The 26,113-nt window shown below is 43.4% G+C and overlaps 1 protein-coding gene across 3 annotated transcripts in view; it reads left to right on the top strand.

Annotated features, from left to right (window-relative positions):
- Window positions 1-26,113, top strand: part of foxj3 (forkhead box J3) — a 71,766-nt gene that overhangs the window by 39,236 nt on the left and 6,417 nt on the right. For 2 of the 3 annotated variants that reach the window (XM_029431402.1, XM_029431400.1), the window contains exons 3-8: window positions 11,950-12,024; window positions 14,940-15,023; window positions 16,923-17,024; window positions 21,123-21,251; window positions 22,718-22,892; window positions 25,421-25,906. In XM_029431402.1, coding sequence (XP_029287262.1) covers window positions 11,950-12,024; window positions 14,940-15,023; window positions 16,923-17,024; window positions 21,123-21,251; window positions 22,718-22,892; window positions 25,421-25,906 — 1,051 coding nt within the window. The remainder of the gene's footprint in view (window positions 1-11,949; window positions 12,025-14,939; window positions 15,024-16,922; window positions 17,025-21,122; window positions 21,252-22,717; window positions 22,893-25,420; window positions 25,907-26,113) is intronic. The other variant, XM_029431401.1, reaches the window with a different exon arrangement.

Genomic DNA, 26,113 nt, shown 5'->3' on the forward strand with positions numbered 1-26,113 from the left:
TAAAAACAGGCTGAAACAGAAATGTAGCCAAGAGTCACTTACAAACATTATGACTGAGGATAAATAGGATTATTTAGTGTAAATGCCATTTTATTAATTTTACTTTTTGCTTCTGTTATCCAATATTGAAAGCTACATTCTTTATAACTACAAGTGCATTGGCTCCTTTCTTGTAGTATTTAAATTGTTTTGTGTGTGTGTGTGTGTGTGTGTGTGTGTGTGTGTGTGTGTTCATGTGTGTGCTCACAGTGATTATAATCCGAGCCCTGGCTGTAAGCCCTTCAGCCTGTGCTCCAACAGCCACAAGGCCGCAGCCTCTCCCCACCAGTTAATTGCATCTGAATTAGTCCATTAATGTGGCCGTGTAGAGGGATGAAGGGGTGCACGGAGGTGTCTGGCCTCTTTTGACCACTGCAATGTATTATTAATGGGTCAGCAAGTCTGGCAGCTTTGCATTAACTTGGCTAATGGACTGTAGGGTGGGTCTGTGATTTCCTTTCAGAAATCAAATCTAATACATATTACAAGGGGAAAAAAAGCTTCTATTTGGCCTTTTTCAGAGTGTGTTACTGAGAGCTGAGCGGTGTTTTCAAATGTAGCTTCTTGCGGCTTTGTGGATTTGCTCCCTGCTGACAGGTTACTGTGGGGAGTCCAAGGGTACACTGAGTCATCGCCCTGTGTCTGTCATGGACATGTACCGTAATGTACGTTGCTAATAAAAACCTAAGTTTCAGATCAGATTAATACGGATGACGATGGTAAATGGCTTACTTCTTTCTCTGCGTTTGTAGTAGCCGAGTGTATTCAAGAGCCTGGGGATGACTAGCAAATGTAAGTTGCATGACAAGAAAACAACTGAATAAGAAAATAAGCCCTTTCTCTAGCTGATCTTCACTTTTGCTACTGACAGGCCAACCTTTTTGAGGGATACACAGTATATAGGCAAACACAGGATACACATATCCCTGGGGATTTTGGAAAGGGATAATACCAGGCAAAAGGAGATCTTAGTCACCAGAGTGGTATATATTCAAATCTCATATTTCTTTCTGATGCAAGGGTGTCTTTAACTATATCAACGTAACGGAAGTCTTTGTTTTATCCATCTGCGCAGAAATAATAGTGGTATGTAGCTATGGTCGCTATTTGTTTCTCAACAGTCAGCAGTCACAAGAATATGACGATGCAAAGACAGAAGGTTAAGGAATTCATGTGACTGTTATTTATTCACAGTCTGATGGTAATGTGCATATTGAGCAGCAGCATAAGCTCTATAATGTTTGTGTAGACATGCAGGAAAAATAAAAGGTCAAAACGTCTCAGTTTTTCCTCTGCTCAATATAATGTGTTTTCAGTAGGACTTTTGCATTTTAGCTCCCAAACATCACATTTTACAGTCTTGGTATAAAGATGTAAAATGTGCTCCTTGCTATTTAAGTCTAGAAAGAAAAGAATATACATTGGAGTAGCACACACACAAAAAGCTTTCTGTGCCGTTTCTTAATTTGTCTAACTCTTAAGTGGACAGTTGGCACTACCAGTCACCATTAGTAGCTGCAGTCAGTTCTTCATTGTTAGTAGGCACTGTAGTCAGCAGGCGGCTGTGAGCCATTGTCAGAGGATAGCATCAGAGGCTCTTCTTCTGGCTGATAATTAAGTGGCGTACTGACAAACTGCTTTCATCAGATCCCTCATGTGGAACTGAGAGCATGCGAAGGCTTTCAGGGAGGATAAACCAGAGGACGTCACTTTGCCTCCAATCTTTCATGGCCTTGTGCTGCCTCTGCAGTGGAGGAGGAAGGGAGAGAAAGCACCCTGTGCACTGTAGCACAGGAGAGCAGTGCGAGCCTGCGTCGCTCAGAGAACCAGGCTCAATTTACAGCAGTGTGAAAGGCGGCTTTCTTTGCTAATATTGTCAGTCTGTACTGTAGCAGTTTCCCAGTTGGTCTCGAGTGACCAAGCACACAGTATGTGTTGTGTCTTTTTTCCAATTTGAGTATCTGTCAATTATTTTTGTTTCCTCAAGGCGGATGTAACTTGTGATGACCTTAGGTGCCGAGTGCATGAGAATAGATAGACTGACAGAGTTTGAACCAGAGCGTGCTATTGCGACTATAACCCCCCCTAAAAACCTAAACTGTCCCATCACTACAACCTCCCTGCTGTTCCCAATCCCCCATAAAATCAAGGGCAGGATCAGTGCGGAGGCTGTTTACAGGCTCCTCATTTTAGATTTTATAAGCTGCTGTATAAACATGTATTGTGCGAGTTTGACAAACTGTAACAGAATACTGTTGTCTTTTGAAATATGCATTGCAAACTGGTGTCGGCACGCTCGGCCAAAGATCGTTCGTTTGCTAACGTTAGCTCATTAGCAGCTAAAGTGGAGGCTGAGGAGCTCTTAACAGGATCATTCTGATGATATCCAATGACTTACCAGCAATTACCAGAACTACAAAGCAGTTATGATTAAATATAATTGCACATTTTAATGTATTTAATCATAGCAGTGGAAGCAAGGTCATTTTAAGATTTGCAGTAATGTAGCTGTTATCCCTAAATGTGAGCTACAAGAAGTTGTTTTGGTTTTCTAGACACAGATATGTTTTTAAGGGTAATTTCAAGCAAAAATCACAAAGGGGTGTACTTTCATGATGGTCCTATTTTTCAATCGTATGATAAATAAAATCAAATTTGTTAAATTGAAAACAAAATGAGTTATTTGCCTTATATAATATCTATGTCTATCAATTGTCATGTCATTTTAATATTTATTTTTAGCACCAGTGACCCTCTAGAAAAGTACTAATGGGCTCATTTAATCCCCTCCTAGACAATCCTCTCAAACACGGGGCTGATACTTGATATTCTCCAGTGGATGTTGCACACATGTATTTTATTCTCCTCACTTGATTGTAATCCTACCGTGTCTAGACCTTTTTGTTCCAGCCTAATCTACTGTGTGTGTGTGTGTGTATCGTATTGACTGCTTTACTGTTATCTTTCACTCAATCTTGCCAACTTCCATAGAGGTCTGTGCCCATCATCATTTCTCCTCAATTCTTCTTGGCTCATCGCCAATGACAACCCTGTCGAAGGTCAGAGATGTTCTGAAATAATCCACTTAATGGAATAATGCTGCACTTCTGCACGCTGTACCGTGCAATAGTGTAGAAAGTACAGCAACACCAAAGGTTGTACAAAACTGTTTGACTGTGTGCGGTTTGGCTCCGAGTGAGACGGAGACGGAGAGGGAGAGGCTAAATACCGGCAACAGAGAGAGAGAGACAAAGACGGATAGCTCTCTGAAGGACTGATCAAATAGGCCCTATATGAGTGGCTCAGGGTTTTTGTTGTAGTGTGACCTGCTATTCAGTGTTGCATTTAGTTGCATTTCCCACACAGCTTTTCAAATCTGCAGTGACCGCCTCCCAATTTATAAGGGAAATGCTCAAATTTTAAATGTAGCATTCAAGCCAGGGCTGTAACCCCCGAGTGCACCTAGAAAATAATGCAGAAGTTGTTTTTTTCCTTGAATTTCTGCAGGTCCATTCCAAGGTTGGCCTTACAACAACAAAGCAGGTAGGGAAGGGAATGTGGGTGCATGTGCCTGAGTGAGATTGAGTTCAGAACATTTTATATTGGAGCTTTTGGTCTCTAACCCCACGCTTCCGTTGAAAAGGGAACATCCTTGGTGCAGCATTCATAAACTTATTTTATGCCACTAGAGAACTGTGGGGTTTTTGTTTTCGCTCCATCTATTGTCTGAGCTCTATAGGATGCAGTATCTCTGGATTACCGTCTGCTAAATTATTTGGCAGATAAAGTTGGATTGCTTTGTTTTCTTGGTATCAGAATAGGCTGGTACGAGCAACATCTACTTTGACTTCAGACTTTTTGTTTGGTTCATGTGTGTCTGACGGTGGTTAATACGTAGACGGTTTTGTCTAACTACTAGTCTGTAGTTATCAGAGTCTAGTGTTGCCGTAGACGCCTGTTGGCTTGCTTGTATTTATCTAGAATAAAAGTCTGAGGTGGTTTTCTTCCACTGACTTGCACATGTTGTACCTGCAGCCTCTCCTGTCTGTCCTCTTTGCCTTTCCTGCAGTTTGAATGTATGGAGCTGGCCTCTGGAAACAATACACCTGTGGAGGCTGATGCAAACCATTGACCTCAGTTGTCATCTCATTTGGCGCCCCTGTAGCGGCACGCGAACCTTGACAGCTTTTTTTTGTTGGCTTTGTTCCTTGTATTTATTTTCCTTAATTGTAGCTCTTTAAAACACTGTAATAATAAAGTCCAAGCATCTCACTTCTGCAAATGTTCCGAAAGGTTTTTTTTGTTTGTTACTGCCATCACTGTTCTCACTTCTCCTGATAACAATGTCTTTTTAGTCCACACAACATGTAATTGCTTATCAAGCTAATTTCTTTCTTGCATGTATTGCCCTCATTATATGAGCCTGCCAGTGAAAAATGGGTTTAATTTAGCCAAATGCTCACTGTTAGGGGGAGGGAGAAAAATACAATTTCCCCATAGTGTCATCTCCTTCTGCACAAGTGGCTGTTGAGTTTTAATTACTATAATACCTCAATGTGCAACACCAAATGACCTGCGTCTAGATGGCACAAGTTAGCGATCATTTTGATTTCTTTTTATTTGTCTTTGCATTATGGACATAGACATAGAGCTTTCCTCGCACACAAGAACAGGTAATTATATTTATGACAGATTTCACCTTGGCATGTATTTTTCAGCAGCAGGCATGGAAACTGTTTGTTTTATTAAAACTACATACAAGTCAGTAAAGATCAGAGACTACGAGGTTTAAAACCTAGCATGCCAACATCTTACTACTAGATGCCAAGGGAGGCAGATCAAATGCCTTTGAAGATGGTGAACAAAATCAAGTTGAAAATCGTTATAGTTGACTTAATTTGTGTTTGAGTGTGGGCTTTGGGTCTCTCAATAGCTTTGCTAGATGTGAGAGAGCTTTGCGGTGTGTGTGTGTGTGTGTGTTGGCAGACTTCTTGAGTATGGTGTTGGCGGGGGAGGGGGTCACTGTAGTCAATAAGGTTTAGGTAGCGCTAAATAAAATTATAAATGTCTTTTTAATAGGTGCTTAATGTAATTATTGTTGTCATTGAAGCCCAGGAAAACCCACTTTACCTACTGCTTTTTCATGATTTTCATCTACATGTTTGCAGTAAAACAGGAGGTGACAGTGGTTATAAGTGAAGCATACAGCATCCCGGCACTCCTTTGTCATCACGCAGCAGGTTTTCATCCAGTGAGTCAGAAGAGCCTCTTTCTAATGACCTTAGGGTCACCGCTCTTCTCACAGCTAACAGGATTAAATCATCTGGTGATTGCACCTGGATGAACTTACCTTTCTCTACCTGTGTGGATGTGTGTCCAATAAAACATTTTTTTTTTTTTAAAGCAGTGCTTTACTGAGGCATCCCACATGCCTTCCCACACCCACTACAAATAGACAGCGAAGGTGCTACATTCCGTGGCCTCGGTGCAGATCCCCGAGGCTGAGGAGTATGTTCTGTGTTGGTGGGCATGTCACAGGGTCCGTATAAAATAACAAAGGCCTAAAAATACAGTAATCTACGTTTGTTTGTGTGTTGTTGTGGTGTGTGTGTGTGTGTGTGTGTTACTGTATCTTTACAGATTCACTTCCCGTTTCCTTTATCGTGGGCTCGCTTGCTGCGCTCAGTTCTTACCGCTCCTCACTGTCGCACCTTTCTTTCTGTCATCCTGTCAGCCTCTTGGTGGGAGCTTGGCAGAAATGTTACTCTCAATGAAATGATCAATTGGAGAGCTATACAGATATTGTGGTTCTCAGTACTTAAGTTTAAATGAATGCTTAATATTCCCCAAATCTGTTGCTGCAGATAGGAGAATATTCTGTATGTAGTATATATGTTTAGCTTGTACAATTGTGTCCAGGTAAAACACTAAAAGACTATTTGATTAGTCTGAAACCCAAAGGTATTCGTCAAAAGATATTACTATCGTACAAGGCTAGAAAAATGATGAATCAATAATTATAATATTTGAAAATGTGTTTTCTAATTAAATGAACTACCTCTTTCAGCTGATACCCTCTCACTAACCTTGACATACAGTATTTAACGCACTTTAAACCCATGTAGCAATCTTGTAAAAACGGTCTGTGAATTTCATCTTGTATAATATGTATATGTCTGATAAGTCATGTGTCTAATGTGATGTCACTGACACTGCTGAATCGAGCTTATCCGAAAGCAAATTCCACCAACCTTGGTCGTATGGTTATTAATAAATAATAGATTTTTTTATACTGCATTCTTGTAGCATGCAGTGGGAAATGCCTCGTTTAAACGCATTCCTCCCTTGTATGAAATCATTTTGATGATATTTCGTTATTTCCCTGCTGTCTTTTCATTTGTTTGGCTAGTGTTTCTACCATTCATTCTGTCACCCACTCAATGATCGGCACTTTCTCTCCGTCTCACCATTCATCCATGCAACAGATCTTATTTCCTTATTTTTTTTAAACCGATCCGAGGCATCTCTCTGGGCAGTGCTTCAAGTCTTTTCTATCCCTCCGTCATTCTGACTTGCTGATGGGGAAATTAGAGGTTGAGGTCCTATCGTCCAAGCGATGGCACCAGCAGAAATGTTTGCTTTGGTTCTTCTGATTCGTCAGTCTCCTCTGTACGGACACGCAATACAAGATATTAGATGTGGCAACTCGGGCCTGTATGATATTTTTACATGGCTGTTTTTATTCTAAAAGCTCTGTGGTACATTCTGTCTTCTACTTCATTGTAATTGTGAAAAGACTGTGATCGGGTACACCATGTCATCTAAACTAACTTACTCCTCAGTTCTGCTCTTTATTGAAAATGTAAATTGAACTCAGAAATAAATTGTTGGAACATTTGCCTTTTTGTGAGCAGCGCTTGTTAAGGATGTCATTGTAATGTTTAACCGCTGGTTCCTGACACCGTTCACCGCCGCCTATTTTCCCACAAACTTCAATGCTTGGGAGAACACTTTGTTCACAAAGACTGCAAATCCAGCAGCATTTGGAGTTTAATCTTAACACTTTAAGAGCACCTTTAGGTCATCTCAGACTCTCACTCAGTAATGTTTCAAGTAAACTCACAACTGCCTCTTGTTGCTTTTTGTTAGTTGTGGGAAATATAAGAGTGGGCCGTATGTTGGTTGGTTAAAGCCCCCGCACACTTTGTTTGTCCTTTTTTTTTCATTGTCTTGAGGCATAAATGTTGCAGGAAGATGGTGTGAATGTGGGAAGGCCAGGAACCTACCCATTGATTCATTCACATTGGACCACAGTGTGACTCTTCCGCTCCCTCGGTTGCTGGTGTTCGTCCCTATGTCATAACCGGTATGTGTGCATACGTGTGTCTGTCCCAGCATGCCGAGTTCGCTCCCTTGGGTCCCTGACCGTGTGCACAGGGTGCCTCCTCCTCCCCAGCTGTGAGGAGCAGGGCTCTGACATGGCCTGTCCCTTTAGCTCACTCTGAACGTTTGACACGCTGAGCGCAGAGGTCAGCCTGACCTACTTTCCCCTGGCGGTCCTTCTGTTGAGCTGCAGCGCTCCTCAGCAGGGGGGGGTGGGGGGTGGCAGCGAGGGCGGAGCTGCTTACGCCTCCACTGCTGTCCTGGTGTGTTAAATCACCGCCATTTGTTAGGAGACACGTATCAGTGTGTGTGTGCGGCTTTTTTGAGTGTGTAGGAGGCCTCCCACAGACACGCATACAGGCTTGTGCTGAGGTTGGATATGAAGTGCTCTATGGGGGTTGCAGGTAGATGCTGGGCAGCACTTGGGCAGGACCCCTGCAGTGGGCTCTGTCTGACTCACTTTGTGTATCACGGTTCACACCCTCTGACCTCTTCCACCTACTTCATGTCCCTCTGCACTGTAGATCCATTTAAACCCTCATACTCAATTTACTGTCTTCAAGCAAATACTTTGTACTCACACAGACTTAGATTTTTTAAATCTAAGGAGCTGCTGACATATTATTTATATGTGCAGCAGTAATTGGCCTTAATTTTTCATCAGCCTATCGTTGTCTTACTCTCCCCTTTCCCTCCCACTCAGCAAATCCACTGTGATCTATCAAATGCAGTGACTTTCGCTGTCATCATGTTTTACTTTTTCTTCTTCCCATGCTGCCGTTGTAATATTATAAAGTCCCCTTTTGTTCTGGTTCATCTATTCGCCTGCAAATGAACCACAGCCTGTTAGTTTCACACCACAAATGTGTCTAAAGCGGTGGAAAGAGTTTGTCTGACACAATATGGGATGTTGTGAGCACAGGGCCTGTCAGGAGGAGAAGAGAGCAGGCAGGCAGAGTTCATTAAAAAGTAAACTTCTAATGTAGCGGCAGGCCTTGGCCGCTTGGCTGTATCAATGATTTAGGCCCAGCAGAAGGTCCTTAATGGATAGAGCCACCTCTCTGCAAGTTCAGCTGCTTCTGTCCGCCTGGCATCAAGTGGCAAACACACTCGCAGGCTGTGATGGGAAAATGGTTTTAAGTACTTAAGTGTGTGTATAAGAATTGTACAGCTTGCATCACACACCCTCCCGCTCAGACACTCCCCTGTTGTCATGTCTCAGGGTTTTAAAGTAGCATAGTAGCTGGCTAAATTGAGAGTCTCATATATGTTTGTCACTATTCACTATGCATGATCACATTCGTATTGTTTTATTAATCTGAACTAAAATCAAACTGTGACAAGGCAAGGGACAAAGTGTGGCTAAAAGGACAAGGACTGTGTAATGGTGCTGTCAGTGCAGCCTGCGCAAAGTAGTCATGCCGAGCCCGGGACGAGGAAGAGCATCTGAGCCTGAGAGTGGGCAGGACCTCTAGTCATGTTTACATGTACTAAACGTTGGAGTCAATCACTGAGTCCCTTACTCCGAGGGCCACCAGATCACTAATACTTTGCCTGTCTTATAGCGTTTGGATTCATGTGTGAAGTCTGTGTGACTTTTCACATCTGATTCTACAGATTAGCGATTATTTTGCATCATAGCATTGCACATTCTCATTTGGAGGGAAAGTGGCTATGATGTGGCTGGATTACATTCAGACCACATGGAGTTCTGATCGCAGTGCTAGTCTTGAGTGCTTCTGTATAATAGTTTTGATGATCTGATAGCAGAGTGACAAAACTATACCGTGGTTTGTTTGAATCCTCTACATAAAGACATTCTGGTGAGTAACGGAGGCTGTAATGAATAATGTTTTGTGTGCCTGCGGTTATACTTGAAATAAGGTAAACTAGAGCTAAAATAATTGGTCAATTGATAAGAAAAATTAATGAATTAATAGTCGATTAATTATCGCCTTTTTAATCAATATGAAGACTACGTTTCTGTCTTTTACAGCATTTAGGTTCAGATGACGTCACGTTGGGCTCTCAGAACTTGTGATGGACATTTCTCACCCTTTTTTGTCATGACTAAGACTAAACGAATAATCGGCTAATTGAAGAAAATAAATTGACAGGATTATTGATAGTGAAAGTAATTGCTCGTAAGATAGACCATATGTTTTAAATGTGAGAAGCTTCTTTTTTTGTGTCAATTGTATTTGAAACCTGTGTGTAGTAGGCGTACAATGCCTGCTTCTCGCATAACTTATGAGCATCTGTGTCTCGCATTACCTTGTCTATTGTGTGTTGTGCTGTTGTCCCTGTCTGTTTGGTTGACACTTCCTCAGTTCAGGTATTTGGGTGTTTCCACCCAAAATCTTTTGAGTATCAAAAACTCAGCCTGCAGTCTGAAAGACGGCTTTTAAGATGTAGTATTTTGCTCCTTCAGAAACAACAGGAGCTATGGTTATCTTAAATGTGAGCCAGTTATATTGGATAGTGGTAGTGAGGCCTAAAGTGTCAAAATGTCCTTCAGCAGAGAAGTGGCTTATGAGTCAGGTGTGTTAGTGACATTTTTCTTCCTCCTTGAAAACTTGTAATTACATTTATTTTAAATTCAGAGTCACACTTTTGTCCAAAGCAACTTTACAATAAATAATTTCAAACAGTAAATTCAACCTTGATCAGAGCTAGAGTGAGATATTATTTTAAGTGCAGCCCTTTTTAAACACAACTAAAAGCATGTTCAGTGCTACAGTGCAAGTGGTTTGGACAATAAAGTGAGAACTTGTCTGATAAGCGCAAATCTCCTGTTGTGTTCTGCATGTGTGAACATTCATATGAGAAAGCGGCTAAAGTAAACTACACCATTGTGCTCCTTTCTTTGTGAATGGGCGCGACAGAGTTTAGGTTTGCAGGATCAGTTCCCTTCACTGCCATGCAGGTTAGCAGCAGAGTCTAGAACGGCATGCGAGCTGCAACAGAGAGCCAAGGCCATGAACACATTTTGGTGATCCATTATAACATGAATTGTTCAATGTGAAGGATCAAACTGCATACTTTTTACAATCTTCTTTCAAGCCTACAGGGAGGATTGTTTGATACTCAAGAGATAGATTTCGTATTGAGTTTAATTTTCTGCACAAGAACCAGCTTGTTTTGACTAAGGCGGCAGTTTTTCCCTCTACATGTTCTGTTAGACCTACTCTGGATTGCATTGGCATTTCAGAGTGACTTAACTAGAAAGATTGACAGCATTACAACGAGGCTGTCATTATCATCCCTCCTGTGGTATAATTGCCTATACTGTTGAATAAGCAGCTTCCATCTTTTGCTCTTGGGGGTCTCTGTCTCTCTGTCTCTCTGTCTCTCTGTCTCTCTGTCTCTCTGTCTCTCTGTCTCTCTGTCTCTCTGTCTCTCGCTCTCGCTCTCGCTCTCGCTCGCTCTCTCTCTCTCTCTCTCTCTCTCTCTCGCTCTCGCTCTCGCTCTCGCTCTCGCTCTCTGTCTCTGTCTGTCTCTGTCTGTCTCGCTCTCTCTCTGTCTCTGTCTCTCGCTCTCTCTCTGTCTCTGTCTCTCGCTCTCTCTCTCTCTGTCTCTCGCTCTCTCTCTCTCTCTCTCTCTCTCTCTGTCTCTGTCTCTCTCTCTCTCTCTCTCTCTGTCTCTGTCTCTCTGTGTCTGTCTCTCTCTCTCTCTCTCTCTCTCTGTCTGTCTGTCTGTCTGTCTGTCTCTCTCTCTGTCTCTCTCTCTGTGTCTCTCTGTGTCTGTCTCTGTCTCGCTCTACTTATCTTGTGCATCCGTTAAACTCAACAGAGGATTTAGTGTGGCCATCTGTCAATACTACTCCATAAAGTGGAGTAGAGAAATGTGAGCATTGGCTCTTGTAAGCCCTCAGCTGGCCTACCTCCAGCTGGTTCTGAGGACCTTGCTGTAGCTGGTTAACCCAGGCCTGGAGCATCGCTCTCCAGCCCTTGTGGCTACTTCAGCCCACCTCCCCTCCCCAATCAGGCAGCTGGATGAACCTCCCTCTTCACTGCTGTGGAGTAGCTTGTAACACTGTAATGAGTTAACTTTCAGAATGATCTACATAATTTATTTCCTGCCCCCACAGGAGCTCGCTGAAGCATTAATTAATATCAGGCCCTGGTATCAGCAACCATCCCAGTGTGGGATTCCTTCTGGCTCCTAATTTTGGCACCCGAGGAATTTGATATGTTGTGCAACGAGAATGCAGTTTGTTGGACATTGATGAAAGATATTGCTTCCTGTTGGCTTTGTACACAGACTGAGCTCCTGTATGTGTGTTTGGAGTGAAATCTGGACACAGTTGCAGGCCAGATCTCACGCCACTGAAACGAGCCGACCTCGATGACAGGAGCTGTGACTAAACCTAAATGATGCATGCCAACAAATTGTACGCCCTTGTTGCTATTGGCCGTGATGTTCTCCAACACTCAAGTACTGCACACTTGTTTGTGTAATCTGATTTGTTTACATGTGTTCACTAAACTCGCCGCCTTTCTCTCTCTGTCTGTTTCCCCCCCACAGAACTCAATACGGCACAATCTGTCATTGAACAAGTGTTTTCTCAAAGTGCCTCGCTCCAAAGATGACCCAGGAAAGGTGAGACTTTTAAACATGAATTTAGCTATAAACTGAGAATAATGCATGCAATAAAAAAGATGTTTTTAGTTTAGTTTCTCAGCTGGCATTCACTGCTACAACATGTTTTTGTGGTCGAAAAATGTTACCTTTGAATGACTGCCAGGACTCTGGCAGTCTGGAAATGCATGGCATGCTCGTAATCTATTATGAACCTCGCACCCCCACAAAATTGCATTTCAAATGTAAGGAGAGACTAGTTTGTTGGACCAGCACAGACAGCAGATGTGGGTGATAGAGAAAGAAAAATAGATGAGGCCATAACTGGGTAGAAGTCCGGTCATTTCCAGAATCTTGCGTCCCTGAAGTATTTACTCAAGGTGAACCTGAACCTACTCTGGGAAAAAAAACCAGACCTCATTTGCTCTCTACTCGCCTCCTATTTCTCTTCTCTATAAAAGGATGTACAGTCCAACATGTTAATTTGACATTTGAATCTCAGTGGGACCACCTACAGTTTCTTTTTCTGCCCTATTTTCCTTCACAATCTGCAGCGACATCCACCTGATAAGTAGTGTCCCCTGGGCCACTGAGTAGTTCATGAAGGAGCCTATGGGCCTATATTGAGTATGATGGCATGCATAGGTCTAACCATATGTAGCCTAACCCAGATTTTATCCCATCGCTGTCAGAGCATACGCTACATATGCTTAGGGAACCGCACAAATAATTACACACACACAAACACGTACACACCGACACATGCATGAAGAGCTACGCCTAGCTGTGTAGAGGATGGGGACTGAATGCTAATTTCATGTTTTGCTGTAATCCTCTGATATTGACACTCCTGGGAGCTGCTCCACTAAATACAAAATAATCTATTGCTGTATGGATCCCATTCCAAATGCATGGCCAACATGCTCGCATCCTTAATGTTTAATTTGGAATTTTCCTCACTCCCTTTCCCCCCGAAGACAACTTCAAAGAGGCGCTAGCCGCTCTTGATATGTTGCATCAATATTGTAATGTGGCAGGAATATGAGAACTGCTGGTTGGATGAGATAGGAGAGTCATGTCGTTCTCTGTCTGCCTCTCTCTCTCTGAGATGGTGTAAGAGATGACAGTTGGTAATGTACATACACACACCCCTTACTACCTCGGAGGTAGAAATGCAGCCTGTAAAGGCTCCCGTTAATAATCTGTTTTTCTTTTTTTTAATTGGTCTTCTATCTCTGTCTGTAGTTTCTAGGACCGGTGTACTTGTTGTGTTTGTCCTTCCTTTATTTACACACAAAAGGGGAACTAGATGACAACAGTTATGTTGATGTATGAAAATGAGCTGCGTCATTTTAGGGAAAGAGAGCCGATAGAGTACACCTTGTTATCAGCATCTGTTTTTATTTTTTGGGTTTTTTTAAACAATCTTTACAGCAGCCTTTGTTTTATGGCTGCTGATATTGTGGCTTTGCCCCAGACTCAGCGGGCACACTTCGCTTGGCATTGCTACAGTATATTGCAGTATATTTGTGAATAATTTAATGACTCTTTATATGTTTTTTTCTTTTTTTCCTGCCAACTCTCTTGGGGTGGGTGTAGGGAAATGCAGAAACTCCCCTCCCATGAGGGTTAACTTAATATTTTCCTTCCCCCCCTAATTAAAAGAAATGCCACCAAGCCTGGCTTTGTTTCTGTGACTCCTAATTTTGAAACATCTGCATCAGTACCCCTGCATTTAACCCCATCATCTTAACACCGAGATAGATCACATGTAGAGACGCCTTTTTCTCACCCTTTACATACGTTCTTCAGTGAATCTTGGTGTAAAAACACGGGGTGGGTAATGATGTTTCTGCTCATTTTACTGTAGCCCACATCAACATGAGATGCTTCTTCATCTTTGGTTGATTGTGCTGTGAATTATTCTTCCCTCTGAGGAAAATGTTAATTGACCCCAATGCCTCGCACATAATAAAACTTATAATTTTAACCCCCTGACAAATATAGGCCAACCCTGGCTTTTCTTTTTAACAATTACAGCAGTTGTGTATGCAAGCTGTGAAAATAACAGATTTGCCGGTTTTTAATAAAAGCAGGCCATTTTGCAGCGGTTATTGTACAGATACTTGAGGTACAGCTTGTTCTATGGCCTCTCCTGTTGTTCAGAGAATGGAAATAACAATTATTCTCTCTGCTAAGGAAGTAATTTTAAAGGTCCTGAACTCACTTTCTCTGGACAATTGAGATTTTATCGGAGGTCATATGAAATATAAAAAATTGATTCACAACTTGCAGTGCCCTAGGGTAAAATCTGTACTGTGCGCGTCGTTCCTGTTGGCTTCGAGGAAGAAAACCATTGAAAAAATAAATTAAATAGGGCCGAATGCAAAGATAAATAATGCAGCCTGGTTGTGGAATTGCGAGCTGCAGCCCCAGAGCCAGCCCCAACTTTTCTCTCCTTGATTAGCCTTGCTCAGACCTGAGAAGAAAGCAACACGGCAGGGCTAGTGCTGCCTCAATTCCTGGGCTGAGACTGTGGAGCCTTCATCCTTGGCAACAGCACTCTGACTCAGTACCTGAGGCTGAGGAAGTACAGCTTCAGAAAAGGCTTAGCATTTCACCACCACCAGCTGCCCTTACCAGCCTCTCATTGAGAAGCAGCCGCAGAGGAGGAAAAGCCAAGCCTTTCCTACTAACAAAGCCCACCCACACAAACTCACAGCTCAAATAATATATATACATATATAATACTCCAATAAAGGCTTGGGCTGATAGGACTTTAACGGAGCAGATTAGGCTTCTGATTTCTATATAATATTGCACCTCAGAAAAATGTGATGCCTGTGTGCAGTCCAGTGAAAACATCGTAGGGATGTCACGTGAAACAGACATATGTTGTGGTTTTATCAACTCGCATGTCTTTCTTCTGTCTGTAGGGCTCTTACTGGGCCATCGACACCAACCCAAAGGAGGACGCCTTGCCTACACGGCCGAAGAAGCGGCCGCGGTCTGGAGAGCGGGTGAGTCTGACGACAGAAATTATCATTCTTGCATGTTCCCAAGAAAACACATTTCTCAACATATGCTTTTCCTCTGCTAAAGCTTCTGCCTTCATCTCTACTTGGTTCAGTATTCATCTGTGCCTCTGTGTCTCTACTTCTGCCTCAGTTTTCCTTTTGCCCTCCTTTCTCTCCCACTCTTTCTCTACCACATGCAGACACACACATGCATAAACACACACACACACACACACACACACAGACTCGGTAGGAGTTCATATCCAGACTTTATGTAACTGCCTCTCCATGCTGCTTCGCTAGCCTGTCATGAAGTGGGGTCCTTATTAATAAACTATGCCCGAGGCAGCCATTACATACATTACATTCTGCACTCAATTTTTTTTAACAAACATCAATTAATGCAGAGCTGTGCGCACTGGCTATTCTGAGCGGGAGCTTTTGTCTTTAATTATGGATGAGTTTCGTCCAGCATTACGTACAGCTGTACAGGTTTTAGTGAGCTGCTCAGATTGACCTGGCCCTGGGGCATCCCAACACAGCGAGCTCTTGTCTCCTCCTTCCCCACAATGTGGCTAACCAGAGGCTATGAGGAAGGGAGGATACTGTTAGGCTGGGGAGGCAGACTCATGCGCGCACGCGGCTAACACACGCCGTTGTCTCTACCAGACACGCACAGAGACCAAACAAAACTTAACATGCTGTTCTTGTAGTCACCCTGCAGCATCGAAATACTATCACATTCATTTAACAAACTGCGTCTCTTTTACTTGTGTGAGATTTAATATACAATTAATGTAAAGGTGCAGGGAGAAGAGAAGCACGTTGTTCTTAATATGCTGCTCTGCCAACACTTTCAACTAAAGCTCTCCTGATCTTTCTCTCTGTTCATTTGAGCTTGACACAAAAGAACGCAGCAAGTGAAGAGTGTGCTTTTTCTGTAAGGACACATGTGCTGTGTTCACCCTTCCCCCCCCCCCCCCCCCCCCCCCCCCCCCTCTAGACACTGTCTGCCTGCCTACAAGGCATTCCATTAAGAGTCTCAGACATTGAAATTGAGAGTTTGTGAAATCTCATTTATGTTTATCATGAATTAAAAATGGTATTGTTGGCAGCCAATCCTCTTACAGTAAGCAGTTTTGTGAGACAGGCATGGCAGAGTTATCTCTTGCAACAGTGCGCCTATACAGCGAGACGAAGGCGTGTGTGTGTGTACACTGTATGTGTGCTTGGGTGGGAGGTGAGGGTTGGGATGGGGGGGCTGTCTCCATCGTCTCAGAAAGCACAGTTCAAATGTGACCTAAATAAAGGTGTTGCTCTGCCAAATGACAATAGTTGTGGTTTATTTTATGTATCGTGCAGAGGGATATGTATCTGGTCTAGGGCTGCACAATATATTGGATTTTTATCGTCAACTTCTGCAATAAACACATCGGGAAAGACTGCTGTTATTGCACTCAGGGATTGTTTTGAGTTATTAGAAAACTGCGCTTTTAAATGTAACTATTGTTTTTTATTGGTGCCTTTTGTGTTCAGTTTAATGTTTAATTTGTTCAATAAAATAAATAATTTCCATTTGAATTCAACAAGCAATTTGTTGCATTGTAGCAGTATACTGAAAGCAGCGGAAAGAAAGAACTGAATACACTTAAATCTTAAATATCGGTTTATTTATCGCAAGTAATATTATTATTGCGATATTCAAGCACGTTATTGCACATTTTCCTCATATCGTTCAGCCCTAATCTGGTCTGAGCAGAAGATTTGACCTGCGCAGACATAATGCAGGTCTTTCCTTGAAACCTGCAGTGGGATCTCATGTGTTTGATAATTAGTGTGTTGAATTTTTGTTATTTTTTTATTTTTTTGTCTGCCTCCACACCCCGATCCCAACCCCCACAGGCTTCTACGCCGTACAGCCTGGAGTCGGAGTCTTTGGGGATGGAGTGTATGATCTCTGGAAGTGCCTCTCCAACACTGGCAATCAACACTGTGACTAACAAGGTACTACAGCCAGCCATCCAGCCTCCAGCTCCAACACACACCTGGCTACACGGCTGCACCCTGACCCCACCCACTTCTCCAACCACCTACAGCACTATTCCCCACAGAGAGAGCAGCACTCTGGTGGAGGGGAGATACACGCACACACGCTCATATGCCTAAAGCTTCTCTGTAAAGCATCCCACACCAAAATACACAACTATCTGCACTGCAGCACCTTTTTTTCTCTCTACAACAACAGGCAGCAGGCTCTTGTTATCTTCACCACGGAAATATGATGCTCACACTGATACTTAGCACTTTGCAACCTGATAGACCTTACACAGTCCCGTGCAGACGTGCAATAGGATACACCACACGCCGCATGGGGTTTCTACATTCTCACCTGTAGTGGAGGTTGACGCCTACAGTCGTGTTTCTCATTCTGTGACCACATTACGCTGCCGCACTACAGGTGACCACCCCTGCTGCTGGTTCCTTCTGCTCTCTTTTAGTTTTTATGTATATATATATAATATGTGTAAAAGCTTGGAACCACTTGTACATCAAAGAGCAAAGCTACGGGGACTGTTAGCTGTGAGTGTGCCGCTCACTCTGAAATTTAAATAGGCTTTTTAACCTTAAGCTCTCATCCTCTGGGCCCAGTGGGGGCAGCTCTCAGGTGTACTTTTAAAAAGCCTACAAGAGTCGCTTATTCATTTGCTGCAAGCATTACACAAAAACTGTTTAATATGAACAGGGGTGTTCACAGGAAAGAGGAGTTAGAGAGTGTGTCTGTGTGACAGGGGCTTGAAAGTCTGAACATATGTCGGTGTGTGTTCTAACTTGTTTGTACATGTATGTAGAGTATGTTACAGAGTGTTTCAGCTTGTTTTGACGAGTGTGTCAGTGCCGATACGCTCGGAGCTGTTTCTATAGAGAACATGGAGTTTTTCATGTTTCTGTCGCACACAGAAACATGGGCCTAAGTGTGGGGAAGGATGACCGCTTTTCCCTCTGTGATTGCTACAAACAAGCACTTGCTACTATCACCAGTCTCTCCACCAGTAGTGAGTGCATAATAATGCCCTAATGTAGAACGCTGACAGCTTAGAGTTTGGACTCCTGCCATCAAATGCCTCCAGTCAAATAACTCAGAAGAGCAACAAGCAGCAAACATTAAAACGGCACAAGAGGGATTCCAAGAGCTGATGAAAATAAGTTTTGATTTGTCTCTTTTTGTTCTCTTGATTGTGACAAAAACTCTTACGGTGGTGCAGTGAACAGAAGACAAAGTGGAATAGCAACAGATCTGAGGCCCTAACTCCTCGGAGGGAGCTTGTTTCTCACTGTCTTACAGTGTAAACACACGACAGGCCACGCCTCTTTCGGTGCAGTGTGCCAAGCCACAGGAATTCCCTCTCTGGTTTTCTCTCCCTTTCTATTCCAGTCTCTCTCCCTCATTCCCGCCTTCTCAGATAGACCAATGGGAGACGCTGGCAGGAAGACTACTGAACCAGCAAGAATCTCTTTTCTCTTTCTTTCTCGTCTGTCGGACATTCCTCAAAAGATTGCCCCCCCCCCCCCACTACTTTCTCACATAGACTCAGATTTCTCCCCCCTCCCCCCCCCAAACCCCAAAGGTTGTATTCAGGGGCAGCCACTAAACATTGGTGTGAATGTGATGAAACTCTGGCACTAAAGTGTGATGATGAAGGGAAAGAGAGGATTGTTGAAAGTGTGTTTGCTGATGAATAGTCTGGCTTTTCCCCCCTTCCTTCTCTCTTCCTCTGCCTCTCCCTGTCTGTTCAATCCTGCATGCAGGGATTGTGCTGAACACTAGCTGGCATTGTTGGAGACACCTGGGCCAATCTTGCTTTGATTTCATAATCCGTGTCTCATGCTCCAGATTAGGCCCCCATGTAAAAGACACCTCTGGCTTTTTACTTAATTCACTGCTAAGAATAGATCTCTGACTCGCTTGCCTGCTAGCTAACACCGCACTCAGTATTTACTGTGGAGCGGCTACTGCTTGTATGAGCATGCCTGCCTCTGTCTGAGTGTTTTTGTATGCGTGTGCGTTATCCTACCTTAGTGCACATCTGTAGCTGTAGAAATGCGTGTGTCATATGTTTGTACATGCTTCTACGTATGTGGGTGAGATGCGACTGGGTGCTCTTCTGTGTCGCTCCGTGCTTGAGTGGGTGTCTTCACTCGGGGACTCTGAGGGTCTGCGTAAACCACAGAGCAGTGAGGTTTTGAAATCATCACACTTTATGGGTGAGTAGAGTAAAAATAGATTGCGGTGAGAGACTTAAGGCTAAAAGCCTGTTTTATGACTTCATTACACATAACATTTATATTTCTGTGGCGCGCTGTTTTTGATTAGCATTGTAAGACTGATTTTGTAGACGTGCTTAAGCCTTCAGTCTTAGCTGCTCATCGAGTTCCCCTTCACGCTAATGAACACTGGAGCCAAGCCCACACTGAGTGGAGGAAGGCTAGAGTTGCCTAATGAGCTTCTCTTACTTACCCCCCTATTCTCCTCTCCCTCACCCCTCTTCCTCGTACAGTGTTGCCTGGATTCAGCATTTGCGTTCTGCTTTTTTTGTTGTTGTTGCAGTATTTCATCGTATCTCATTCTACCAGCTCTGGAGCCAATGTCTATGTTAAAAGCTTAATATGATCGGACCCTCTCAACCTGCATGTGTACGTCCTGGAGTTGTGACAGCATGCTAGTGAGTGGGCCAGTCAGTCAGAGGAGAGGCAGTCAGTGTTTCCTAGCCTCCTTGTGGCCTCTGTGGTAGCTCGCTGCGCCTCGGCAGAAAGACAAGAGGCTTCAGTCCACTGCTGTCTCATTGTGCTGAGCACAGAGCCCACTCTATTCCACTCACAGTGATGAGCAGAAGCCACCATGCTGCACTCATGTCATGGACGGACACACACATGCACACACACCAGTCTTCGAATGTCAGACCCTCTTCCACGGCGACACCATCATCAGTACATTACTGCCATTCCTTTCTCACGACGCAAAACTCAACACATGGACTATTCTCTATGGGTATCATTATATTCATTATCTGGATCGTTCTTCTTACTATTGTCATAATTGTCTGACGGCGCACTTTATTTGGGAAGGGTGGGAGGGCTAAACCTTGTTAGACGATAATTAAGATTGTCGTCCTGAAGTGCTTCAGCTAGTTTCGCTGCTATATTGAAAGGTCAGTGTTGTCCCAAACGGAATTGTGCTCGGTGAGCAGATGTGGCTGACATCGGCAGTAGCGTGACCTTTAGTGATAGGAATGTCTCAGTTGTCTCCAGACCCCTTCACACAATCAGCTCGAACCCCTTAGTGACTGTGCTGGGTGTTCAGGACTGCAGCACCCTGCGTCTCCCACACACACTCTCAATAAAGTAAAAAGCAAGTACTCTGACTACTATCATGACATGTTGTTGCATGCAGCACCCACACATGCTCAGGCTTTACATTTCCATAATAAATTACATAGTTTAACTATAGACCAACATTATCTCTGAGGAATGCGGACATGCTGTACCGTCAGCAGGATGAAGATGACATTAGTAACATTAGTGTGTGAGTGTGTAGGGATGGGATATGATATTGGATATTTTGCAGGTTGTGATAATAAAAACACTCACAATAAGTTGATTGTAGTGAATTTCCATTGTCGGGATGATCATGAATACCCTCACATGAGTGATTTGAAAAAGCTGTTTAGCATGCTATCATAGTAGAGTGAGAGAAAAATAGAGCCTGATTTAAAACGAAACAAAAAACAGGAATTATCATGTAGGAGAGAATAGATGCACACATGTTGTTTTTCTAGATGTATGCTTTATTTATGCAGGGCCCAGGGGGACTTTATGATGAACTATTAGTTATTACTAAAAAGGATGTGTGTCCTTCCTGTGATGCAGCGTAAAGGTATTCCAGTATGTTTTAGTGCCATTTTAAGAGTTTTAAGCACATTTTGATGATTGATATTTGGATAATGCAATTATTTATAGCCAGGATAATCGTGACATGAAATGTTCACATCGTGCCATCATGTATGTGTGTGTGTGTATAAACTGATGTGCATGTATGTGTTTCAGGTGGCGTTGTACAACACAGACCAGGAAGGGAGCGATAGTCCAAGAAGCAGCCTTAACAACAGCCTGTCTGATCAGAGTCTGGCCTCCGTCAATCTCAACAGTGTGGGCAGTGTGCACAGCTATACACCGGTAAGACCAACGACTGCTCTTCACTATTCATCTACATTTTTCTGGTACAAAAACGGATAACATCTTGGTTGTCTTTTCCGCGGATATACATTTCTTTAGCACTAAGCGGCGCTCAGGCCAAATGATACATTCTCATGTTATCCACATTCTGCACATCAGCTGTGGGGGGAGCCACTGTCACTAAATGAATGAAAATGAAACACCACCAGACTTAGACAGTGTACTGTATCCCATGTTTTATCTGTTGAGGAAGCCCCAGGAGGTTTTCTTCAGAGGAGCCAGTCGTAGCCAGCAATAGACCGAGGTTCAAGGTGGACATGCGCTAGAGTACAACATCAGGAAGGGGGTTAAGGGAAACAGAGAAAATGTGCACGCTCCTGGAAGCCAGACAAAGAAAAGCGCTTCCTCTGATGTCCTCCCACCAGAGATACCCCCTCTTTGGTGTGGTCCTCCTGCATCCTAGAGTGCTCCCTGCTCCAGGCGCTGGGCATCGATCGGCTCAGCCTGATGGATGTGCTCTCTCTCTCTCTCTCTCTCTCTCTCTCTCTCTCTCTCACTCTCTCTCTCACAGCCAAAGCAGCAGCTCACAGTAAACACTCTGGCTTTATTATCACCTCTTCACTCTTAGCCAAGCCAGACTGTGAGCCGTGCACTTCAGCAGACTGCCTACATCTTGGAAGAGGAAGATGTTGTATGATCAAATATTGGATGTGACCTCTCTTGTAATGCCAGCCCCACAGTTGACACGGTTCAGGTCCTGCTTTTTGAAATAGTGATGGTTTTGCATCAATGCCTTCGCTCTGATGAATCTCGTAGACAAACTCGTTGCTGGAGGGAACGCTGCTTGCTGTCTCACACCTCGGGGCAGTGCATAACATTGACTGCCCACACAAATACATGGATAAAATGGTTGCTTATTTGTACGAGGTATTGCTATTGATTTTGTTTTAAATACATTTTGCTTGGCCACCAGAGTATTGGGTTTGTGTCCATTCGAGTTGGTCTCTTAATGGTATGTGAGCCAAGACGGTTACGCACTGACCTAGATTATTGTGGTCTGTGTGATTGTTCTTTACATGCTGTGTGACTGACACCTCTTCAGACTGAAACAACAACATGAATACACGGCCAATCCTCATATTTGACTTGTGTGTCCGCTGCGTACGTTCCCATAAACCACAAATTGTGCTTTAAATATTCTAGAGGTTTTCTGTTTTCTGTTCTTGCGGCTCCATGACCAGATGAGCATGGCGGGTATCTTTTGAAAAGTATGTATATTGTGGAGTGTATGTTCGAACATTATAGTGCGCTCCTCCTAGCATCAGTAGTCCCTGTAGTCTGTGGTGCAGATGTAGCAGAACTGTATCAATCACAAATTAAACATTAAACATCATTTTATTTTGCACTCAATGTTCCTGTTTTGCTTTTGTAAATCGTCAGCTTTCTTTATTTCCTCATCTCTCCAGGTGACCACTCACCCAGAGCCCGTGTCCCAGTCCATGAGCCTCCAGCAGACCCCCCAGTCCCAGTACAACATGCCAGACAGGGACAAGCAGCTCCTGTTCTCTGAATTTGAAGATCTCAGTGCCTCCTTCCGCAGCCTTTACAAGTCTGTTTTTGAGCAGTCCTTTAGCCAACAAGGTGAGTGGCCCTCACGGGAACATCGAGTGGAAATCTAATAAAGAGCCTAAGCTTTATTTATAAAGGAACAGGATGATTCTCACAACGACTTTCCTAATGTTGGTTTGTTCTTAAGAGCTGGGGCTACAGAGAGTCTTTTGGCACTAATTAGGTTTACAGAGAAGAGAGCAGGTATTCAACAGGCTGAGTAGCCTATAGTGCAAATCTATACGGAGTGTTTTCATGGTCTTTTGCCAGAGTAATGTGGAAAAGTCCTCATTTCATATTCAGAAGCAGAGTCTGAGAGTTCATGTCTTAAATATTTCATTAGAGGATGTAAACAGATGTTACTGCATTCTTTTAATGGTTAAATCAGAATCCATACACCATCCTTCTTGCTTTTATATTTTTCAAATTACATGTTTTTCTGCGTCTTGTTGTCATGTTTGAAATGTCTCCTCATGTAGGCGGCGTCTCATCACAGGAGTGGAGGAGGTTGCGGGAAGCCCAAGTCCTCAGTAAATCTGTTGGATTTGAGGTTCATTTGTCATAATGATGGGGAATTTGTTATGATATTATACATAGTAGTGGATCGAGCACAACTTTCCAAAAGCCTGAGAGTCCCTGCTGAACAAAATGCATTTTTGCTTGTAATCTGATTGACTGATAAACAAAGAGCACTTGACAAGCGGGTTATGAGCAAAGTAGACTGAGCTTTCTGTGTATAACCTACTTTCACAAATCAAATGCATTTCATGCTAATGTTTTCAAAGAGTTCCTCTCCTTTAATCTATCATCTATGTTTCATTAGTTCAAAGTTGTTACCTTTTTTTATGCGCATAAAAGTGAAATCTCTTAGTCAGACAAGCTCGAGCAATTAAAAAGCGTAAATAATCGAGCTAGAGGATTTCACACTCTGCCGCTGTAGACAGTGAGCTAATTCACTGGCTTTGATAATAGGTAATGAGCTCGCATTATTATTCTGGTGCCGCGTTAATTGCTTTCTGTATTTCCCTGGTTGGACAATGGGCTTTCTGTGCCGATAAGAGATGCACCTTTGTCACCCCTGCAGTGAGTGTTACGTGCCGATTGTGGAGGTTCAGGGCTAGAGTCAGCTCTAAAAGCACTCCAGTGAAATAGGTTTACTGTGCCAAAGCTGTGAAGGACAGGGCCTCTTAAGACCACTCCCTGCCACTCAGATGATTGCAGTTGTGTGTGCAGATGTTCATGCTCCAGTCATGTTTGTGGAAGAGCCGTGCAGCAGCACAATGGATTTGTCAAAGACAATCCAGAGCTGTGTAGCTGGAGAGGAGAGGCGACAGCAGCTCGGGCTGGTGAACCTCAGAGACGCAACTGATGCTGAGTCATTCCCTGATACAACAAAATGGCAGCTGGTCTGTCTCATGTGTATAACTATTTAAACACGGGAGGCTCAAATCCCATTATTGTAAGATGTTGAGATATATGTGAGTAGCTGTTTTTACATGTGACGAAAGGGCATTATGGTTCTACACCTCAGTCTGAAACCATGTCACTGACATCTGTGTTGCAACTCGTGCTCTCATTTCATCCAGCTCAAACCAAAGATATTTTTTTATCATCAATTGATTGGTGATTCCAGGAGCCCAAGGTGACGTCTGCAAATTGCTTTTTCTGCAGTGACACAGTCCGAAACTCAAAATATATTCCATTCACAATGAGGAGAATCGGAGAAAAACAGCAAATCCTCACTATTGAGAAGCTGGAACAAATAATCAATTAGTTGATCTGCAGATGATTCATCGGCAACAACTTTATGATAAATTAATTGTTTGAGCCATTTTATAAAATAGCTTGTCCCAGCTTCTTCAGTGTTTCTGTTTTGTAAATTGAATATTTTGGTGGTCGATTAGAGTACACAAGATGTTTAAAGACGTCACCGTGGGCTCTGGGAAAATGCGATGGCCATTTTTCATTATTTTCAGATATTTTATAGACGAAGAAATAATTTCCAAATGAACTAATAATGAAACGTTTGTTAAATAAAACTGTTACCTTTCATAAACATTTATAAACCAATACAGTGGTTAGTATTACCGTTTCAAATATTAATTCTCATTAAAACAGTGTTTGACTGTCCAGCATCAAACAAAGTTAGCAACAGTCTCCCAAACGCAGGGGCAGCATGCAACGTGGGTTTATTTTAGTCAATGAAAACATGGCAGAAGGAAGTGACAGCGCTTCAGACATTTTTCAGCCTTCCAAGAGGAAGTCTGAAGTGTGGTCATGTGCATATGTTTACATATCTGCTAGTGTGTGTGTGTGTGTGTGTGTGTGTGTGTGTGTGTGTATATCAGTATACTTTTCAAACATTTTCAGCACATTTGAACAACACAGCAATAATAATGATGGCCATGATAATTTTGGTCTCTTGATGTCAAATTTTCATACCGCTTCACCGCCAATTTAGTTGCGGAACTACCAATTATGAAGAGTGTTGATAATATACATGATTTCCTGTTTGCGACAGCATTATTACAAGCTGTGTGTTGGTGTGCTTTGTTTCCCAGGTCTGATGGGCATACAGTCAGATTCCTCCCAGCAGACCCACACCTCCTGCTCCTATCAGCACTCCCCCAGTGGCAACATTAGCACTCAGAACAGCCTCTCAAACAACCAGCCCAACAACCACCCCAACAGCCACTCTGCCAACAGTGGCCAGGTGCCCCTATCCCATCCTGCCCAAGCCCACCCTGGCCACGGCTCGCCCCACGCACAGCACCTCCCGCAGCACGGCGGCCCCCACAACCAACACAGCCAACACACCCAGCACAGCCAACACAGTCAGCTCCCACAGCACCCCCAGCACGCTGCGCACTCCCAGCACGGGCAGCACCCATCGCAGCACCCGTCCCACGGCCAGCACCCACAGCAACACACGCCACACCCCTCCCAACACACGCAGCACAGCCAGCACCCTTCTCAACACGGACAGCAGCATCAGAGCCTCGCTCACCAGCCCCATCCTACCCAGCAACAGATGGCCTGCAACCCAGGTAAGACCCTCTGTCCGTCATCGTCTCCGCCGTGTCGTTTTCTCCTCATCATGTTCATCACACAGAAGACATGTTTACAGCTGGATATGGTTTCGTATCAGTCGTCATCTTTTAGTCATAAAGCATTTGGAAATGGTTGTAGGTGCTAGACAGTAAATCATCATCTGATTTGTTATCTGTGCTGTTGTGAGAACAAAGCAATGCTGC

The sequence above is a fragment of the Cottoperca gobio genome, chromosome 5, assembly GCF_900634415.1.
Source record: "Cottoperca gobio chromosome 5, fCotGob3.1, whole genome shotgun sequence".
NCBI classification, from domain to species: domain Eukaryota; kingdom Metazoa; phylum Chordata; class Actinopteri; order Perciformes; family Bovichtidae; genus Cottoperca; species Cottoperca gobio.